This window comes from Procambarus clarkii, chromosome 46, assembly GCF_040958095.1.
Source record: "Procambarus clarkii isolate CNS0578487 chromosome 46, FALCON_Pclarkii_2.0, whole genome shotgun sequence".
NCBI lineage: Eukaryota > Metazoa > Arthropoda > Malacostraca > Decapoda > Cambaridae > Procambarus > Procambarus clarkii.
Genome location: NC_091195.1, coordinates 15,643,237 through 15,664,284, shown reverse-complemented (window position 1 = coordinate 15,664,284; position 21,048 = coordinate 15,643,237). Strand labels below are relative to the sequence as shown.

At 47.4% G+C, this 21,048-nt stretch overlaps 1 protein-coding gene across 1 annotated transcript in view; it reads right to left on the bottom strand.

The window, feature by feature from the left end:
- Positions 1-21,048, bottom strand: part of fry (Protein furry) — a 542,054-nt gene that overhangs the window by 148,228 nt on the left and 372,778 nt on the right. Inside the window, 4 exon segments of the mRNA XM_069301552.1 lie at positions 1,238-1,337; positions 3,950-4,205; positions 15,690-15,839; positions 19,155-19,306. Of these exon segments, the coding sequence (XP_069157653.1) occupies positions 1,238-1,337; positions 3,950-4,205; positions 15,690-15,839; positions 19,155-19,306 (658 nt within the window).

Sequence of the window (21,048 nt, the reverse complement as noted above, 5' to 3'; positions counted from 1 at the left end):
AGGGTCATAACATTAGTGAAGCTAGGCGCAATAAGGGCTTAACACAACGGTCGGATGCCAGTGATACAGCACCTATGAGGATGATACAGCGAGCGTATCCAGGTGTAGCTCTGAGCCCCACCCTTGCCATCTCTAATGTATATAGATGATACATAGATGAATCGTTTTCTGCGTTCAGTGATGATGCATCTGATACAAGTAGCATAGATGAAGTGTTAGCGGCTTCCATGGTGGTGGTGTTCATTGATATTTTCAAGAATACCTGAATCTCTTCCTGACTGATGGACACTCTTTGAGGCTAGCTGAATCTCTTCCTGTGTGGGAAAAGCGATCTTTTCAAGACTACCTTACAAATTGAGCTTTTCCTATAATCGTTTCAATACTACTTTATGCTTTACAAACTTGGCTACATAACACCTACAAGTACTAAAGCCAAGGGTACACGCGAGTGCGTTATTTGCAAGCACACAGAACGATGAAACAGGAAACGAAAATCTATCTGTAGCTGGTGCAAGGAGAGCAAAGTCGCGCTGTGTACCATGGACTACTTCGTTGACTATTACGCACCTCCAAAGTACTGAGTGTGTAATACAGTGTGTTACTGTGTAAATAGTATGTGAAACTGTATATATTGTAATTTTAGTGAATTTGTACCACGTAATATTGTGACAATAAACATTTATTGTGGACACATTACTGACACATGTATCACAGTTTCATGGAAAATTATGAACATTCTACTGTATACATATTGTAAAGGTCACAAATATGCATCATATACGATAAAAGAAACAAATACAACCGCATTGGAAATGCATAGAAAAAATATTTGAAAATATATTTGTGGCAACACGCGGTGCTTGAATGGCCTGCGCGACCGTGCCTGGGAGCTTCACACACGGGCGACCAGGCCCTGATGACGTCACAGCGCACCTTGTCCACGCCCTCACAGCCAAAGTAAGTGGAATTTGGTAATTATTTTTACATAGACATGTTCAGGGACGGTAATTTATCATTTTACAAAGAAAAATGATATTTTGGGGAACATTTGATGTCATGCACACTGGGGAAATTTCACAATAAACACAGTGCATCACACTGGTTACATGGGGGACACTCGTTTTGTATGACGTCCGTTTCACATGACGAACATGGAACGGATTAAATTCGTTATGCGAGGTACCACTGTATATTAAATAAAGTTACTACAACATTTAAGCAGCATGAGAAAACTTACCGTAACAACATGTCGAACGAAGTTGGCAAGCTGTTCGGCACTTCTAATAGAGAACTGCTTTGAGGTGATGTCTTCATAAGCCCAAAGAGCTTGGTTCTTACTACAGAATTAAAACAAAAACAGACTATTATTTTAGTGCTGATATCCAAGAAAAGCTAATTACAAATTCACCAAAATATATCAATACCACAATAGTCTGTTGAACATCCCATACAAAATCATAAGACCTATATGAAGAGCAATCTTGGGACACCCTCCTCACACCACATCATGAGGACCTTCCTCACACCACATCATGAGGACCTTCCTCACACCACATCATGAGGACCTTCCTCACACCACATCATGAGGACCTTCCTCACACCACATCATGAGGACCTTCCTCACACCACATCATGAGGACCTTCCTCACACCACATCATGAGGACCTTCCTCACACCACATCATGAGGACCTTCCTCACACCACATCACGAGGACCTTCCTCACACCACATCACGAGGACCTTCCTCACACCACATCATGAGGACCTTCCTCACACCACATCATGAGGACCTTCCTCACACCACATCATGAGGACCTTCCTCACACCACATCATGAGGACCTTCCTCACACCACATCATGAGGACCTTCCTCACACCACATCACGAGGACCTTCCTCACACCACATCACGAGGACCTTCCTCACACCACATCACGAGGACCTTCCTCACACCACATCACGAGGACCTTCCTCACACCACATCACGAGGACCTTCCTCACACCACATCACGAGGACCTTCCTCACACCACATCACGAGGACCTTCCTCACACCACATCATGAGGACCTTCCTCACACCACATCATGAGGACCTTCCTCACACCACATCATGAGGACCTTCCTCACACCACATCATGAGGACCTTCCTCACACCACATCATGAGGACCTTCCTCACACCACATCATGAGGACCTTCCTCACACCACATCACGAGGACCTTCCTCACACCACATCACGAGGACCTTCCTCACACCACATCATGAGGACCTTCCTCACACCACATCATGAGACCTTCCTCACACCACATCATGAGGACCTTCCTCACACCACATCACGAGGACCTTCCTCACACCACATCACGAGGACCTTCCTCACACCACATCACGAGGACCTTCCTCACACCACTTCATGGGGTAAAATTCTCAAACCTCAAACTTCACACTAGGACACCATCCTCACACTTCACACTGGGACACCATCCTCACACTTCACACTGGGTCACCATCCTCACACTTCACACTGGGTCACCATCCTCACACTTCACACTGAGACACCATCCTCACACTTCACACTGGGACACCATCCTCACACTTCACACTGAGACACCACCCTCACACTTCACACTGGGTCACCATCCTCACACTTCACACTGGGTCACCATCCTCACACTTCACACTGGGTCACCATCCTCACACTTCACACTGAGACACCATCCTCACACTTCACACTGGGACACCATCCTCACAATTCACACTGGGTCACCATCCTCACACTTCACACTGGGTCACCATCCTCACACTTCACACTGAGACACCATCCTCACACTTCACACTGAGACACCATCCTCACACTTCACACTGAGACACCATCCTCACACTTCACACTGGGACACCATCCTCACACTTCACACTGGGACACCATTTTCACTCTTCACACTGGGACACCATCCTCACTCTTCACACTGGGATACCATCCTCACACTTCACACTGGGATACCATCCTCACACTTCACACTGGGACACCATCCTCACACTTCACACTGGGACACCATCCTCACACTTCACACTGGGACACCATCCTCACACTTCACACTGGGACACCATCCTCACACTTCACACTGGGACACCATCCTCACTCTTCACACTGGGACACCATCCTCACTCTTCACACTGGGATACCATCCTCACACTTCACACTGGGACACCACCCTCACACTTCACACTGGGTCACCATCCTCACACTTCACACTGGGACACCATCCTCACTCTTCACACTGGGATACCACCCTCACACTTCACACTGGGACACCATCCTCACTCTTCACACTGGGACACCACCCTCACTCTTCACACTGGGATACCATCCTCACTTTTCACACTGGGACACCATCCTCACACTTCACACTGGGATACCATCCTCACACTTCACACTGGCTCACCATCCTCACACTTCACACTGGGATACCATCCTCACACTTCACACTGGGTCACCATCCTCACACTTCACACTGGGATACCATCCTCACTCTAGCACATCACCCCTCATACATCATCCTCATCTTTGCCTGCTGTTTTGAGAATACAGATCCTCCTCCAGAATCCTATGAACTGCAGTTTCAGCAAAAGCGTTACTCTTTTGCCCTTCCATCATTTGGATAACTGGGATTTTGGAGGTTGCATTATATGTTAAAACACATTACAAACATTACATACTCTTGTATTTATTTTACAACTTTTTTTTCACAAGTTTCAACCAGTTTCTCATTTACTTTTACACATACTTCACTTTTGTTACTGTATGCAGGGTACTTACATAAATATCTTCCTGCTCCTCCTACGTTACATATTTTCTAAGGCTCTCATATAGCCTTTCATTCAACATATTTTAAATACAGCACCAAAATAGTACAAAATAATCAATAAATGTACAAAGATAACTTCCACATTCCTACCTGGAAGCTATAAAATCTATAAGGGCCATAATGCTATACTGGAGATCATCCTGAGGAACGTGCTCGGCGCCCGTGGCTGAGGAACCAGAAACAGTATCAGCATTGTCATCCGAGGTGACGATGACAGGGTTAGTCCCGTGGTCATCTAGTAGTTCAACAGGAGCGCCTCCATCACATTCACTAGCGGTATCAGGTGGGTTCTCAAATCCTGGAGGTGCAGCCACTATCGGCAATGCTGGATCTGTTGGAGGTTCCTCTGATATTGTTCAGAGTAAAGAGCACATCAATAATTACATGTAAATATGTGTATAATTACTTTTAATATTATATATATATATTTATATATATATGAATGAAAACTCCACACCCTAGAAGCGACTCAAACCTGGACCGCCAGGAGCAAATTGCAACTGGGGTACACGGTGCCTTAACCCCTTAACTGCGTTGCCTCCAAATATGACACCCCCCCCCCCCCCCGAGTGCACAGGAAATAAATTCTCTGGAAAAAAATCTTTTTTTTTTTTAAGTGTCAAAAACCCTTCCTGAGTATGGGTATGTAAAAAAAATTCGAAATTGTACTTACTTTGGCTGCTATGGGGTCTGTAAGTTGGGGCGTGACGTCATCATTCCCCGTTCGCCCGTGATGTACGCTCCCGGGGCCAGTAGGGCGCCTGGGGCGGGGCGAGCGAGTTGCCGCGAATATATTTTTGTTCATTTTTTGCGCACAGTTCCAAATACATTTTATTTGTTTTTACGTGCTAATCCTATGTATAATGAACACGTACACTATATTATGGCAGTAAAACATCCGTACTGTCCAAAGACACTGTGTTACGTACATGAAACTTGTGTACACATATGTTGCACCTATTTACCATGTATCATGCTAATTTATGTATATATACAATCTATTTACACACTATACACTGTCACACACTATATACATTCACCATCAACACACACAGAACTCCTCGAGTGTGAGCAGCCACACCCAGCCAGCCAGTCCTCCCTTATTCCTCCAACATCGTACTCGCCATCACCCCTACTCCCACCATACTGTTATTCACACCAATGTTTCTGGTTCATTTATGTATATTTACCACACATTTACACTCTACACTGTCACACACCATAAACACACTCAGAACTCCACGAGTGTGAGCTGCCACACCCAGCCACCCAGTCCTCCCTCTCTCCTCCAACATTGTACTTGCCATCACCCCTCCTCCCACCATACTCTTACTGTTTTTATTACACTATTTACATATGTTACGTATACCTATCTGCATGTTTTATTCACCAGAACTATGCAAGTAAGCCGGTACTGTGTCCAAACAGTACAGTTGCTACCATACACTGCATGAGAAATCACACAGCAGACAGCAGACGACGCTACGATTACGACATCACCTCCCTCACCAAAATAGCTCCTCTAAACATCCTCCTGTTGCTGTTACTACACTATATACACACACACTGTATATACCCATGTACATATGTGTTCCCCATAGCGAACTACTAAGCTAGAATGGTGAGCAAAACAAGAGTGGCTGCCACACACACACACACAGTGAGGCTACCTCAATTCTCTCCCTCCCTCCCTCCCTCCCTCCCTCCCTCACCAAAATTCCTCCTTCCACAATACTACGCACAATGCTAATTATAACCACAATTCTGGTCACTAATTCCTGTAAATGAATAATTAACCACACGTTTATTTTGAAAAGAAACCTAAGAAGTCATTTGAAGATTCCTAGATGGACGAAATAATGCTGTGGTGCTGTGGCTAGCGCTGTGAACATCGTGAACAGCATTGAATCACTGATATTTGAACATTGTTCCCAGTCATTATCACACTCAGGCTATTCTATAATACTATCATGGCTAAATAATACAAGTTATATATATATTTTGACATTATTAGGCGATGCTGTGGTCACACGCTGAACAGCAGTGCTGTGCGCTCATACTGCGAGCGCCAGCCTTGGTTGCTCACTCACTACTGACACTCCCACACCTGGGAATGTGGACCACGATTTTTTTTAAAGATGGCGTCTGTTTACAAGAGCCCTGAGGAAGCTGATGTGAACCCCATGTAGCCACGGGAGTTTTGAATGGAATGTGAAAAATAAAAATACCCGGAGGCACGTCGCGCAAACCAGACGTGGGCCTGCAGGCGCGTTGCGCAGTTTAAGGGTTAAACCACTCGACCATCAGTGACCATACAAAAAGTGGTGATAGTCGAGGCTATTTGAACCACCACCTCGACAGTATTTTGATGGTAATCTTGGGCATAGCTTTTCATCAAATCACCTCATTTTTATGGGGCCACGTGAGCAACACAAATGCGAACAAGCTTGAATGGTCCCCAAGCAAAAATCCACTGAAGTGGAATGCTGAGCTCAGGTGCACATTCTCACAGAACCCATGGTGAAACTCCATCTGGGTCAACTCCTTTGTTCTTACTTAGCTCCAGGAGCATTTGTTTCACTTTGTCTCTAGACACCTCTATGTGCTCTATGCTGTTCTCTGGAATTCTTATTGTGTCTGGTTCTCTGATGATCTCATTTTGTACAAACACACTTTGGAACAATCGTTTAATGTTTAACACATTTCCTCTTCATTTTCCGTGTATCTGTCCCCCATTTTCAACGTCTGAATATTATCCTTTACCTGCAGTTTGCAATTAATGAATTTATAGAAAAGGCCTGGATCTGATTTACATTTGTCTGCTATACCATTCTCAAAGTTTCTCTCTGCCTCTTTCCTTACTGACGTGTAGTTGTTTCTTGCATCTTTGTATCGCTAATATGTTTGGGAGTTTGGCCTCTTTCTATAATGATTTCATGCTTGTGTCTTGATTTCTGGCCCTCTCACAATTTCTGTTGAACCAACCCTGTTTCCTAGGTCTGCATGTCTGTTTTGGTATGAATGTTTGTGTGCCTTCATCGTATATTTTGCAAAATTTGGCATACATCTCATTTACTTCCTTGCCTAGCAACAAGTCTGTCCAATTATACCCAAGAAAATTTTTTCTAAGTTCTCCATAGCGTCCTCTCTTGAAATCGAGTTTAACAACAGTTTCACTGTCCCCATTCTCTACTAGATTATATCACATAGCTTATTTAATGTCCAAGAGGACGTGATCACTCTTCCCAAAGGGAGGAAGGTACTGGATGTCAAATACCTCTTCTTCTTTTCTTGTGAATACTAGATCCAGTACTGACGGAACATCCCCTTCCCTCATTCTTGTGGCCTGCTTGACGTGTTGATACATGAATGTCTCCAAGATGAGGTTTACAAATCTGCCTGGCCAAATGTCCTTTGTTCTTGCCTCGTAGACCTCCCAGTCTATTACCTTAAGTTGAAGTCTCCCAGTATCAACAGTCGGGATTTATCTTTGTCAGCTATTACCATAATCTCTCTCATGACCATTATGAGGCCCACACAACGGTCATGGAGTTCTACTGGCCTCCTGGGGACAAGCCAGAACCTGGTCCCCTCAGAGAGGTGCAGGGAGTGATGGCCTATAAACACTTTACATTTAAAGTTTATCATCTTTGCCACCATCCAAGGGAAGGCACCCAGAAAAATAGGCGAATCAAAACAGACTAATGTATTGCATGGTTAAAAAGAAACTGTAGCCTCAAAATTGCCAAAGAACTCCCCCACAATGAAAACAAAATTTTGTGAAACTAACCCCCTGCTAGTTTGCCCACACCTGCAGGAGAGGAGGGAGCTGGCCTGGGTCAGCCAAGCCATGTGCAGTCCAGTTGAATACTGATGTCCATGCCTGGTGGTCACATCGCTCTGGCTCTGGTTTCCTGCTTTCTTTGGCATTTTCACCCTTGAGGCAGTGTTCCTACATGGAGGTGTGATGAACCAGGAATTTAGTGTACTGGAGCAGCATGTGTTATGTCATGGTTATCATTCCTGGGGCATTCGGCCAACACTCCCTTCATGGGGGGGCTTCCTCACTTGTTGTGGTCCTCACCTTTAATCACCTTTAAGGTAAACTGGTGGTCTGTAACTCTCTCTTTCCTTGGGTTGGGAATGTTGAGCCGCTCTATAATGCCAAAACTTCAGGATCCTCCCAGTAGGCCCTTTCAATCAAGGTTTTCCCAATGGACTCTTCTTTCTTTCCCAGGTGGTGGGCGTGGATGAAGGCTCTGACCCCGGGACCCTTGGCTGCAGTTCCTCAAGTTTGGGAGGGAAGGGGGGGGGGGGGGCGGGGATCGGAATGAAGCTCTGGGGTTTTAATTCAGCTTTTGTGGGTCCTTGTGTCCTCTGTGAAAGGGTCTGTTGCTGCAGGGGGGAGAGGGTTTCTTATTCTTCTTTCCTGTACAAGTTTGAGGTAGGTACGGCTTCCCTCAGAGTGTTTCTGTGTGCATTTAGGCACACTGGTCTTGTCTTTATGGAGGTTTCCTTCCTCTCATGTTCCCCCCTGCAGAGGCTCGGGAGGTCCTTGGTGTTTCCCTCCTGCTTGACCCAGTCTATGGGTCTACATATGTAACACAAACAAGGAGTAACAGTTTCAAGCTCAACAAGCCACAATGTAGGACTGAGAACAGAAGATGCTTTTTCACCCACAGGGTTATTAACCCATGGAACCGCCTACCTGCCGAAGTCACAACTGCCAAAATTGTATTGTGTTTTAAAATATACCTGAAAAAGATTATCAAGGCAAATGGGGGGGATTTTCGACAAGCTGCTGGCTTCCTGTCCTCATCGAGACCACTAGGGTTAGTGGCCCCTCAGGTAAAAAACCAGCGTTGAATGTAATGAAACGCCATTTTCTGGGTGAGTCCCGGAGGCTCCCCGGAGCTATCCCAGGCTGATATGCTAATGTCAGACTTTGGCATCAGTCATGTGTATGGAGTTCTTAGGCCTACCGGGGACCACGGCCAGAACCGGGCCCCCTCAGAGAGGCAAGGGGAGCAATGGCCTACAGAAGCCCCCGTGTAGTTGGAAGCATTCTATGTCTGCCATCGACCGGAACAGGCACCCAGAAAGGTAAGCGCCCCAAAACAAACCCCTATTCTGGTTAAAATTGCTACCTAAAACCGAACTAGTGGATAGAACTCCCCAACCGAAAACAAGCAAACTAGTGTGACGTCACACACTGCCGCGCCGCTGTCTGCGCAGCTTCCCCCTCCCCGGGAGGGGGAAGGGGGAGCCCCAGACCCCCCGCGCCGGCTACCCACACCTCAGTTCTTGAGGCTGGATGTCAAAAACGCGAAAAACCGCCGACCGGAGGGAGGGAGGGATGCCGGGGAGCCTCCGGGACTCACCCAGAAAATGGCGTTTCATTACATTCAACGCTGGTTTTCTGGGGGGAGCCCCGTCGGCTCCCCGGAGCTAACTACCCACAGACAGAAAAAGAGGGACTTACCCGGGAGGCGGTCGTCGCTCACCCCTCAACTTGAAGCCGAGACAACTGGCTGCAACCGCCGACCCAAAGCAACACAGGCCCGACGAGGCCCAGGGACATTCACAAGGTAACGAGCAGCCAGGACCCTGTTCGACCGCCAAAATCCCCGCGCCCGAATATCAGACCAAGACATATTCCCAAAGACGGCAGCAAGAGCCGCGAACTTACGAACGTCATGGGCACGGGGATAGACCGCAGGCTGGCTGGACCTAATAACCCTGCGGACGACCTGAGGGACCCGAACCCGCGAACAGGGAAGAAGGGACACCGGATCAACCCACAGCGCGTCCCCGGACACAGAAGCAGTGGCGCGCAAATAACGGCGAAGCGCCGCAACCGGACACAAAACATGATGCACCCCCGGCCTGACCAACCAAGCATCAACCACCCATGGACCCCTCCGGAACGCAGCAGTCTCATTCTTCGCCAGAAAAGAAGGAGACGGCTGCAAACGAACAAAACTATCACAACGACCAAAAGAGCAGAAACCCCTGCGCCGGAGGAGAGCATGAAGCTCCCCTACCCGACCCCCAGAGGCCAAAGCCAACAAGAAAAGCGCCTTGGAAAAACAATCCTGGACCGAAGGGGCCACAACGAAACGAGGAGATGAAAGGAAAGCGAGCACTCTGTCCAAAGACCAGGACGGCTCAGGCGACGCATGAGCAGGCCGGAGGTGAAACAATGCACGAGACAGCTTGCGAAACGGCGCAGACGTAACATCAATACCGAAAGCAAGCTGAAGCGGCTCCGCCAGCGCCGCACGATACGAAGCGACAGTGTTAGGCATAAGATGACGGTCCTGAAACAACCACGAGAGGAAGGACAAGACCACCCGAACAGACAAGGAGCTAACACGACGAAGACGCAAAAAGAAACGGAAGGACCGCCAGGAAACTTCATACTGCCGCCGAGAAGAAGCCCTCAGGTGGGACACCAACAAGGAGGCCACCTGATCACCATAGAGATGATGATAGACTCGAGTCAAAAAAACCATACGCGAAGACTCGAGGAGAAGATCGAACCAGCTACGTGACGTACCGGCCCGATCTGCTGAAAGAGGCGGAGCCGCGGGAAGACCCTCGGGTTCGGACACCGAGCAACCAGCACCTGAAACCAAGGCTGGGCCGGCCACCAAGGGGCCAGAAGGACAACTCTCCCCCGGTAAGTCTCTAAGCGAGTCAGGACCTGGAGCAACAGCCGAACCGGGGGAAAGAGGTACAGGAACCCCCACCTCGACCAGTCGAGCCGAAAGGCATCGACCCCGACGGCCTCGCAATCGGGGAAGGGCGCCGCATAAACGGGAAGACGCCGCGACCACGCCGACGCGAAGAGGTCCACCTCGGGGCGCCCGAACGTCTGGCAAAGCCAACGGAAGGACTCGTCGTCGACCGTCCACTCCGTGGAGAGGGGAACGAAGCGAGACAGGGCGTCGGCCAAGACGTTGGACACGCCCCGTACGTGAACCGCCAGGAGAGCCAAACCCCGAGAACTCAGCAGACGAGTCACCCGAAGCGACCAACCCCAAAGAGACAAGGACCGCATCGAACCCCCGCGGTTCAGGCAATGAACCACCGGAGAGCAGTCCGAATGGAGCCGAATCGTCGATCCGCGGGCCACCCGAATCCTCCCCAGAGCAAACCACACTGCCGCGAACTCCCGCACCGTACTGTGAGCTCGACGGAAGGACGGATCCCAACGCCCCTGGCCGGCCTGGTGAGCACTGGTCACAAAACCCCAGCCGAGAGACGACGCATCCGTGTACACATCGAGCGAGGGCTTGGGTAGGCGCCAAGGCACCGAACCCCGAAAAACCCGAAGAGGAAGCCGGTGACGCAGCAACCGACGCAAGTCCCCCGGGGGTCGAACTCTGCGATCGCGAGAGAGGCGGAAGGGGGAACCTCGAAGGAACCAGAACAGCCGTCGAAGCCAAACCCGACCCGGCGGGTAGACCACCATCGCGAAGTTCAGGCTCCCGCACAGCCCCTCGAGCAACCAACGGGTGACCCGAGGGCCCTCCAGAAACAGACGAAGGCGGGACCGCAGCCGCAGGAGAGACTCCGGAGGGAGAGACAAGGAGGCGGTTCGAGAGTCCCACACGAGACCCAGCCAAGTCCGAACCTGAGAGGGAACCAGATGGGACTTCCTCCAGTTCACCAAGAACCCGAACCCGGCGAGCTGGGAAAGAACCAAATCCCTGGCTAGCAAGCAAGCTGACTGGCTGGGAGCCCAAACCAGCCAGTCGTCGAGGTAGGCCAACACCCGAACACCTAGGAGACGCAAACGAGCCACCACAACCCGTGTAAGGCATGTGAACACGCGAGGTGCCAGGTTCAACCCGAACGGGAGACAACGAAAGCGGTAACTCAGACGCCCCACTACAAAACCGAGCCAGTCCCTGAACCGCGGATGAATCGGGACATGCCAATAAGCGTCCCGGAGGTCCAGGGACACCATCCAAGCTCCCGGCTCCAAGAGGAGCCGAACCTGAGACAGCATAGTCATCCGAAAGGAGGGGCAATGAACCCAGGGGTTCAGACGGGACAAGTCCAGAATGAACCGCAGGTCCGCGCAGTCCCGTTTCGGAACCGGAAACAGACGGGAAACCCATCTGAGGGACGACGTCGTTTCGACGACGCCCAAGCGTACCCACTCCAAGACGACTCGACAGAGCGCAGGGAAAGAAGCCTGCCCTGCCAGCCCCGACCCCCCAAAGGGGGGAGGGGCCACCCAACGCCACCGCAGGCCGCGAGACACGACCCGAAAGGCCCACGAATCGTGGGACCAGGCGCGGGCGAACAGCGCAAGCCGCCCCCCCATCGCCCCGTCAAAGGGGCAAACCGCGAAAGGGCCGGCGACCCTTACGAGACCCAGAACCCCGCACAGCGCGAACACCGCGCCGACCAGACGAGGGAGGGTCCGCAGGAGGAGCCAACCCCAAACCTGACACCAGAAGCCTACCACGACGAGAGGAACCCCGAGCCCTGGCACGACCTTTCCGGGAAGACCCACCCCGGGACCCCCGGAAAACCAACAAGTCCGACATCGGACGACAAGCCGCCGACGCAGCCTGAATAAACTGCGCCACGGCCGACTCCCCAAACAGGAGAGGACAAAAAGGTGAAGAACGCCTCAGAGCCAGAGCCCAAGCAGATTCCACGGAGGAAGCCAGCACCGCCTGCCGACACGCGAGACGGGAAGCATAGAACAGGGAAACCGCATCCCGCAAAATCGGCGTGAACAGCTTCAAGGCAGCCGACGAACGCGCAGCCGAGGACAAGGTGCCGGACCCCGGGACGGACCCAAGCGTCCCCACATCCTCCACGAGCCAATCCGAAGACAGCTCCAGGAGGGAAAAGAACCGCAAGGCCGAACACAAAAGGCCCCGAGCGCGCAAGTCCTCCGCCACGAGCGCCGCCGAAAGGGAGGGAACCTGCACATGGAGCTGAATAACGCCCACATCGCGGGGAAGGGCAGGGGCAAACAAGCACTCATTCAGGTACTCAAGTTCACCCCCCAGGAAAACCTGAAGCACCGTGGAAGCTTCCCGCCACTCCAGCGTGCGGGAACGACAGAAGGAATGCCAGGAATCCAGACCAAACAAGGGGCAGTCTGCTAGCCAGGACGACTCCGGAACCTCGTAACGGAGCCAGAAAGGGAACGAAGCCCCAAACCTGAACGTGGACGGATCCATTTCCGAGGCATAATCCGGGTCACGCAGGAGGTAAGCCGCAAAGGCCGCTCGCACCACACCAGGTTGGATGCGATAAGCCGAAAACCTCCGGAAGGACGGAACCGACGTACCCGGGGGAACACGGAACCGTACCCGGGGAGGGGCCGACACCAAATCCAACTCGTACGCAGAGGGGGGGAAAGAAAACCCCACTCCTTGTAACAATAAGCCCCGCTCAGTGGGAAGAAAAACCCCGGCGGGGTCCAGCGGGGCCCAAGGCCCCCCAAGTCAGCCCCTCCCCAGCCTCGAGGTCCGTCACCACAGGACCCGAGGCCGAGTCCTTTCCCCAAGCCCCGACCCCACAAGACAAGGACGGAGCAGCCGGAAAAGCTGGAGGAAGGGGGGCCCACTGGTCAGACCCTGAAGCTTCGGCCGGGAGACAAGACTCGAATGCCTCTGCCGCCCCCCCGGAAGGGGCAACCCCCGAAGCTGCCCGAGTCTCGAGATCAAGTAACCCCTGCTCCGACCCCGAAACCCTCAGACGCTTCGGGGCCGGAAGCAGGGGCGGGGGACCAGAACGAACAGAAGGGGAAGGACGAGGAGGTGCGGACTGAACCAGGATCGAAGCGACCCCCTCCCCCAAGTCCGGGTCTCGAAAAGCAAAGCGGGGCAGCCCCGGGGCATCCGGGGAAGCAACCAACCGAGCGCGTTGCAACAGACGAAACCTAGACTGCAACGCACGTGCCGCCTGTACCCGAATAGAATCATCAGAGGATTGGGTAAATTGAGTCACAAGCAAGCAGCAACACTCACAGGACTCAGGGTCGAAAGTATCACCGACCCAACAGGCAGCGTGGCAGAGGCAAAAACAATGAGGGTCACCCTGAGACAAGGGGACCGAGCAACCCTCAAACTCGCACACAGCGAGTGGGGACTCCGGGGTCACATCCACCGGACCCACGCGCCCCCTAGGGGATTCCCAGGGTCCTGAGCGTTTACTTTAAGAGGACTCGTGCTCAGGTAGTCCCAGGCAGGGTGCTGCAAACCGGCGCCCTAAACTACCAAGCAAACTTCTAAAGCTGAACCCCAGGGACGTGTACACTCACGGGGACCTAGCAGGGGGCGCCACCGAGGAGAACAGTGGAAGGGCAAAAACAAACTGAATAAAATGACAGAACCCCCCACCAGGCAAAAACAAAAAGAAAAACAAAACCCCGCAAGAGGACAGCGAACCCCAAGGAACAGAGCCGGCCGCGATGTCGGGAAATACAAGCTGAGCAGCACCCTGCGCCCCTACCAGTGCAAACTGCCTCTTACCTGCCGGTAACAAGGGAGAACAGAACACCCAAGAGCCCAACAGGCGGCCGAAAAACCGAAAGGTAAAACGGACCAGCAGAGGCAGACCCCGAGGAGCCTGTGGAAGGTGGCCCCAAGCCCCAAGGGCAGTACTTACAGGGCACCTAGGGAAGGCAGCCATAGGCGCATGCAGCCCGAGTACTGAAGAAAACTCCTGGCTCTCGCACCCACAAAACTAACACCACACGCAAAGCACAGTGCAGTAGCGACACCGGAGCCAGAGCACACGACCATCGCCTATAGCATCAGCCTCAAGAACTGAGGTGTGGGTAGCCGGCGCGGGGGGTCTGGGGCTCCCCCTTCCCCCTCCCGGGGAGGGGGGAGCTGCGCAGACAGCGGCGCGGCAGTGTGTGACGTCACACTAGTTTGCTTGTTTTCGGTTGGGGAGTTCTATCCACTAGTTCGGTTTTAGGTAGCAATTTTAACCAGAATAGGGGTTTGTTTTGGGGCGCTTACCTTTCTGGGTGCCTGTTCCGGTCGATGGCAGACATAGAATGCTTCCAACTACACGGGGGCTTCTATAGGCCATTGCTCCCCTTGCCTCTCTGAGGGGGCCCGGTTCTGGCCGTGGTCCCCGGTAGGCCTAAGAACTCCATACACATGACTGATGCCAAAGTCTGACATTAGCATATCAGCCTGGGATAGCTCCGGGGAGCCGACGGGGCTCCCCCCAGAAAATCAGGTAAATAATATTGTAACAGATTTCAAGAAGATATAAATAACAGCATTCAAGAAACCTGCACTGGACATTACAAATAACCATAGGTATAAACTAAAGAATCATAGCTGTAGAAAAAACACAAGGAAATTTTCTTTGCAAACAGATTGGTAGATAAATGGAAGAAACTACAAGATTACATTCACCTAGGCTCTAGGAGTCTTGAACCGTTGACCCCACACACGTGTGAGGCCAAAACTCTATCAACTGGGCTATGAGTAGTCTTATCAAGGTAAGTTATATTTAAACTTCTATAGTGTGTAATGTGCCACAAACCTGGTACAGCACGTTATATGACCAAATATATAATGAACGGACACCACGAGCACATGGCTCTCTTCCAGTAACTATAAACAGGCATACCACAGGTAGGTATATAGAACGAACAGTAACTGAAATAGTTAACTCCCCTTAACTTCCCCCTTATAGCAATTTTTATTAATTTTTATTATTAATTTACCTCTACAATGAGTATCAAGTGTAAAGGGTATATGGGAGCCCCATTATCCATTTACCTTTTAAAGACCCCAAAACTACATGAATGAAAGCATAACAGTTTTCTCACCAGTGAAGTTCTTGTTATGAGTAAATATGTTATTAGGGATAAGTCCATAACCAAGCATAGTCGTCTTGTTGTTGAGCAGAACTCTTGCAACGCCCAGGTGATCTCGGTGGTCAGCAACGACCGTTAAGAGGTGAATAAGCAGCGTTTTGCCTGCAGGGGGAACAAGTCACTTTAGGTTAATAATGGTGATGGTACTTTTGTTTATCACGTACAGTATTTCACCTGTTGCCTGTATTCCACAAAGGAATGAAATATGTAACAGACCAGAAGGTGCTTTATACAGTGCAAAACCACTTAAGCATGCAGATGATGAGTCACAATAACGTGGCTGAAGATATGATGACCAAACCACACACGAGATGATGAAGAGACGATGACATTTCAGTCTGTCCTGGACCTTTATCAAGTCGATTGCGATAATGGTCCAGGACGGACCGAAAAGTTGTTGTCTCTTCATCTTCTGGCTTGGGGTTGGTCATCAGCACTTAAGGGCGTTAATCTCATACATGTTCCATGCCATAATACCCACACTATCACAGTGCTCTTTCATGACTTACTGTTTTCTCTCACAATACCTTTAATTTAAATTTGTTTCATCCATCTAATAAAAGGTGCTAGAGTATGGAAAACCCTGGCAACACAGAACAAAACAAAGAGGATCGCAAGTAGAGGCCGAGACACAGAGAAGTGCAACCGTTTCAAGCTAGATGAACAGTTACAAAACACTACTGTGGCATAAACATGAAAAATCTGAAGTTTGAGTAGCTATAGGTTGCAGTTAAGAAGTTAAGAAATGTCAATGTTATACAGTGGTAAAGTCTGTGGTCATAAGATCAGGGTGTGTTTACACAGATGGTATAAGATCACATGGAGAAAATGGATAATGAAAGATTGATTTTGAAGGGAGGAGTGGAAGCTTGGAAATAGGCCCAAAACAATGAGCACAATGTAGCATAAACAATATCAACATACACAGTTGATGAACATGATTTCAAGAGAGGACACTATAGGGAACTTAGAAAAATATTTAACGAGTTTAGTTGGACAGACTTGTTGCTAGGCAAGGAAGTAAATGAGATGTTTGCAAAATTTTGCAAAATATATGATGAAGGCACACAAATATTTATACCAAAACAGAGAAAACAGGATTGGTTCAACAGAAATTGTGAGAGAGCCAGAGAGGAAAAGGCAAGAAAATGGGTTCAATATCAGGAGAGTCCTAACCCACAAACAAAACAGCATTACAAACAAGCAAGAAACAATTAAACAGCAGTGAGAAGAGAGGCAGATACAAACTTTAAGAAAGGTATAGCGGACAAATGTAAGACAGATCCAGGCCTTTTCTATAAATTCATTAAAAACAAGCTGCATGTAAAAGATAAAATCCAGAGATTGAGAATGGGAAACAGGACTACTGAGAATGAAAAGAAATGTGTGAAATGCTAAATGAATAGTTCCAAAGTGTGTTAGTACAAAATGAGAATTTCAGAAAGCCGGACCAAATACAAATTACAGAACATGCCATAGAATACATACAGAAATCTCAAGACGAAGTGGAACAATTACTCATGGGACTAGGAAGAAATAAAATGGTTGGACCTGATGGAGTTTCACCTTGAGTGCTGTGAGAATGTGCAACTGAGCTGAGCATTCCACTCCAATTAATATTCCAGACATCCTTGTGCACAGGAATCTTAGCAGATATGTGGAAAAGGCAAAGAGTATGGTACTCAAGCAGGAAGATCCTGTGTAATAAATCTACTTAGCTTTTATGATAGAGCCACAGAGATACTACAGGAAAAAGGTGGTTGGGTTGACTATGTCTATCTGGACCTAAAACAGGATTTTGATAGAATCCCACACAAGAGGCTGTTCTGGAAACTGGAACATGTTGGAAGGGTGACAGGGAGATTTCTGACATGGATGAGAAATTTTCATCTGACAGATGAGGGCAGTAATCAGAGACAATGTATATGACTAGAAGTGTGTTACTAGCGGAGTACTACAGGGTTCAATTCTTGCACAAGTAATGTTCATCATCTACATAAATGACCTACCAGATGAAATCCAAATTATATGAACATGTTTATAGATGATGCTAAGATACTGGGGAAGATAGTAGATGCAGATGATTGTAATGCCCTTCAAATGGTTCTACATAAAATAAGTGATTGTCAAGTGGCAAATGGAATTCAATGTGAATAAATGCCATGTTATGGAATGTGGAATTGGAGAAAATAGGCCACACATAACTTACAAATTATGTGGAAAGGAATTACAGAATTCTAATAAAGAATGAGACCTAAGGTTCTTTTGGATAGTAAGTTGTCGCCAGAGGAACACAAAGAACATCGTGAGAGCTGCGTATACGTCACTTCTCCAACATCAGACATGCTTTTAATTATATGGATGGTGGAATAATAAACTGTTCGTGACTTTTGCAAGAACAAAATTGGAATATGCAGCAGTTGTATGGTGCCCAAATCTCAGAAAGCACAAATAAACTGGAAAACGTGCAACAGCATACTACAAAATGGCTTCTGGAACTGAAAAATAAAGAGTTACATGGAGAGACTAGAGGTGTTAAACATGCCAAAATTAGAAGATAGAAGAATGAGGTGAAATAATCACCACTAACAAAATACTAACAAACACCAAATTGACAAAGAGGAATTCCTGAAACCAGCAACTTCACAAACAAGAGGACACAAATTCAAGCAAAGAAAACAGAGGTGCCGAAACAATATTAGACATTTTAGTTTTGCAAACCGAGTGATAGATGGTTGGAACAAACTAAGTGAGAAGGTGGTGGAGGTCAAAACCATCAGTTGTTTCAAAGCGTTATACGACAAAGAGTACTAGAAAGACGGAATACCACGAGAATAGCTCTCATTCTGTAACTACACTTTGTAAATTACATTTAGGTAATTACAAAGAAAACACAGTAATTAAATTAGCAATGAACAGGTCTGAGTCGAATGGGAGATTTAATTAGCATGAGAGTGAATAATTAACAATTTTATTTTTCAAGAATTAACATGGATTAGTTTCATTCGTCAGCTATGAAATGCTGCTAGAATATAGTGGTAAAGTGTCCATATTTTATAAGTAACTGTGCCAGGTCACATCACTCTGCACTTCTTGCACCCAATGTCCTACATGGGGACTGTAATACAAATCTTTCCATATTCCACGAAAAATGGTAAACTGATTAATATGCTGACTGATGATGATGTGATGGTGATGATGATCATGACTGATGATGATCATGATTGATGATGATAATTACCAGTAATGACTGTGTTTATGTAAAACATATACTGTGTATAAGCAACATATGAAACAAAAATTGGCCAAACAGACTCGGCAATTAAACGAAGAATTAGTGTCACACTAAGAAAATTAAAATTAAAAAATAAATAAATAAATAAATAAATAAATAAATAGAAAATAAAATATACATACAGTGTAGATGTACGAGTGGCCTGGAGTGGTCGAGCCCAAGGGTGATAATATGCAGCATGAGAGGCACATGGATGGACCAGTCAACACTGTGACAATCAACATCAATCCCAGCTACTATCACATCACAGATCAACATCACAGCTAAGTTGCATCTGGAAAAGAAAAATCTGAACGTGTAATTTTTTCTATTGATATGAAAACATCCTGGGATAAAAATGCATCTAAACGTAATAGAATGTGATCTAGCATCAGCTATTAGTTAAGAAAAACAAAAAAACAAATTAATAAAAAAATGGGCTTGTAGCCCTATTGACAGTTTTCTAATTTGTTACACCTCCATATTGTTTTCCCAATAAGTATCATTTCTTCCAGTCCTATTTCTCTTAATATTTTTATTTACATGTGTTAAATGAACAAATCCACAAGGGCCGTGACGAGGATTCGAACCTGCGTCTGGGAACATCCCTGACACTGCCTTAATCGACTGAGCTATGACCGGGGTTAAAAGGGTTGTTTACATGTGTTGTTTCCTTTTCCATTTTCTTCATTTCATTTTCTACTAAGATGTGGATGATATACTGCAGTGTGATGGTACTGGGTCTCCTCAACGCTGCTGTGTGGACAGCAGCGTGATAAAACATGTGCTCTGTGAACACCCATTTTCCTATATTATATAATACTTGTTTTATCTTCTTGGGGCAAATTGCCTCCTCATGCCATGAAAGTTGTATGTGAGGGAATAATGAAACTAGAAAAGGTGCAAAGGTATACTACAAAATAACTGAACAACAAAAGCTATGAGTAGAGGCTAGAGGCATTAATTTAAATATGCCAAAGCTAGAAGACAGAAGAAAGGGAGGCAATGTGACCACTACATACAAAATAGCAACATGAATCTAGAAAATTGACAAAGAGGAATTCTTGAAACCTGCAAATTCAAGAATAAGAGGTCATAGATTTATGCTAAGGTTACAGTGATGACAAAAAATATTTGAATGGTCTCTTTTTGCAAATGGGACCGAAGGCAGTTAGAACAATTTAAGTGAGAAGGTGGTGGATGTCAACACCTTCGGTAATTTCAAAATGTCATATGATAGTACAGATGGCACACTACAAGCGACGCTCTAATCCTCTAACTATACTTAAGTAATTACACTTATGGAAGTAATCATAATTATTTCACACATTGTTGTTTCTTAGTGAAACTACCTAAGTGCTCCCTGTACAGTTCAATACTTTCCTGATTCTAAGAAGGAATATGTTCCTTGAGGTTACATGTTAAATCCAATAAGGCAGAATTTAGTTACCATCCTTAACCCTCAAAGTATGGTAATCATTGTATGTTGAGTCACAGGGTAATGTGCTTATCATACGTTGATTTTAAACTATTATTATCTGGGTTTTACACCACTGATGGATGTAGTGCAGTTTACCTCGGCCTATGAAAAAATTCTGCAATCATTTCTCGATTGGTTATTATCCAAATGCAGTTATTAAAATTTTTACTACAGGTATGGCAATGTGGTAATCATCATAGTATAAAATTTCATTATAATTACATGATATGAATATCGATTATGTAATTACCGGTACCTAAGTGAAGTTACAGGATGAGAACTATGCTTGTAGTGTCCTGGCTTCCCTGTACTCTTTATCATATAACGCTTTGAAATTACCGATGGTTTTGGCCTCCACCACCACTCTCTCTTAACTTGTTCTAACCGTCTACGTCTCTGTGCATAAAACTAGAGACAATCATAGAGAGTATAAATTTTCTCAGTTCAAAATGAAGGACTTGAACACTAACTGAACGTTGTGAGCAGTCTATAGAATTCTTAACACTGATGTAGTTGAATTCAACTCCAATCTTAGAAACTTAATACTGTACTACATA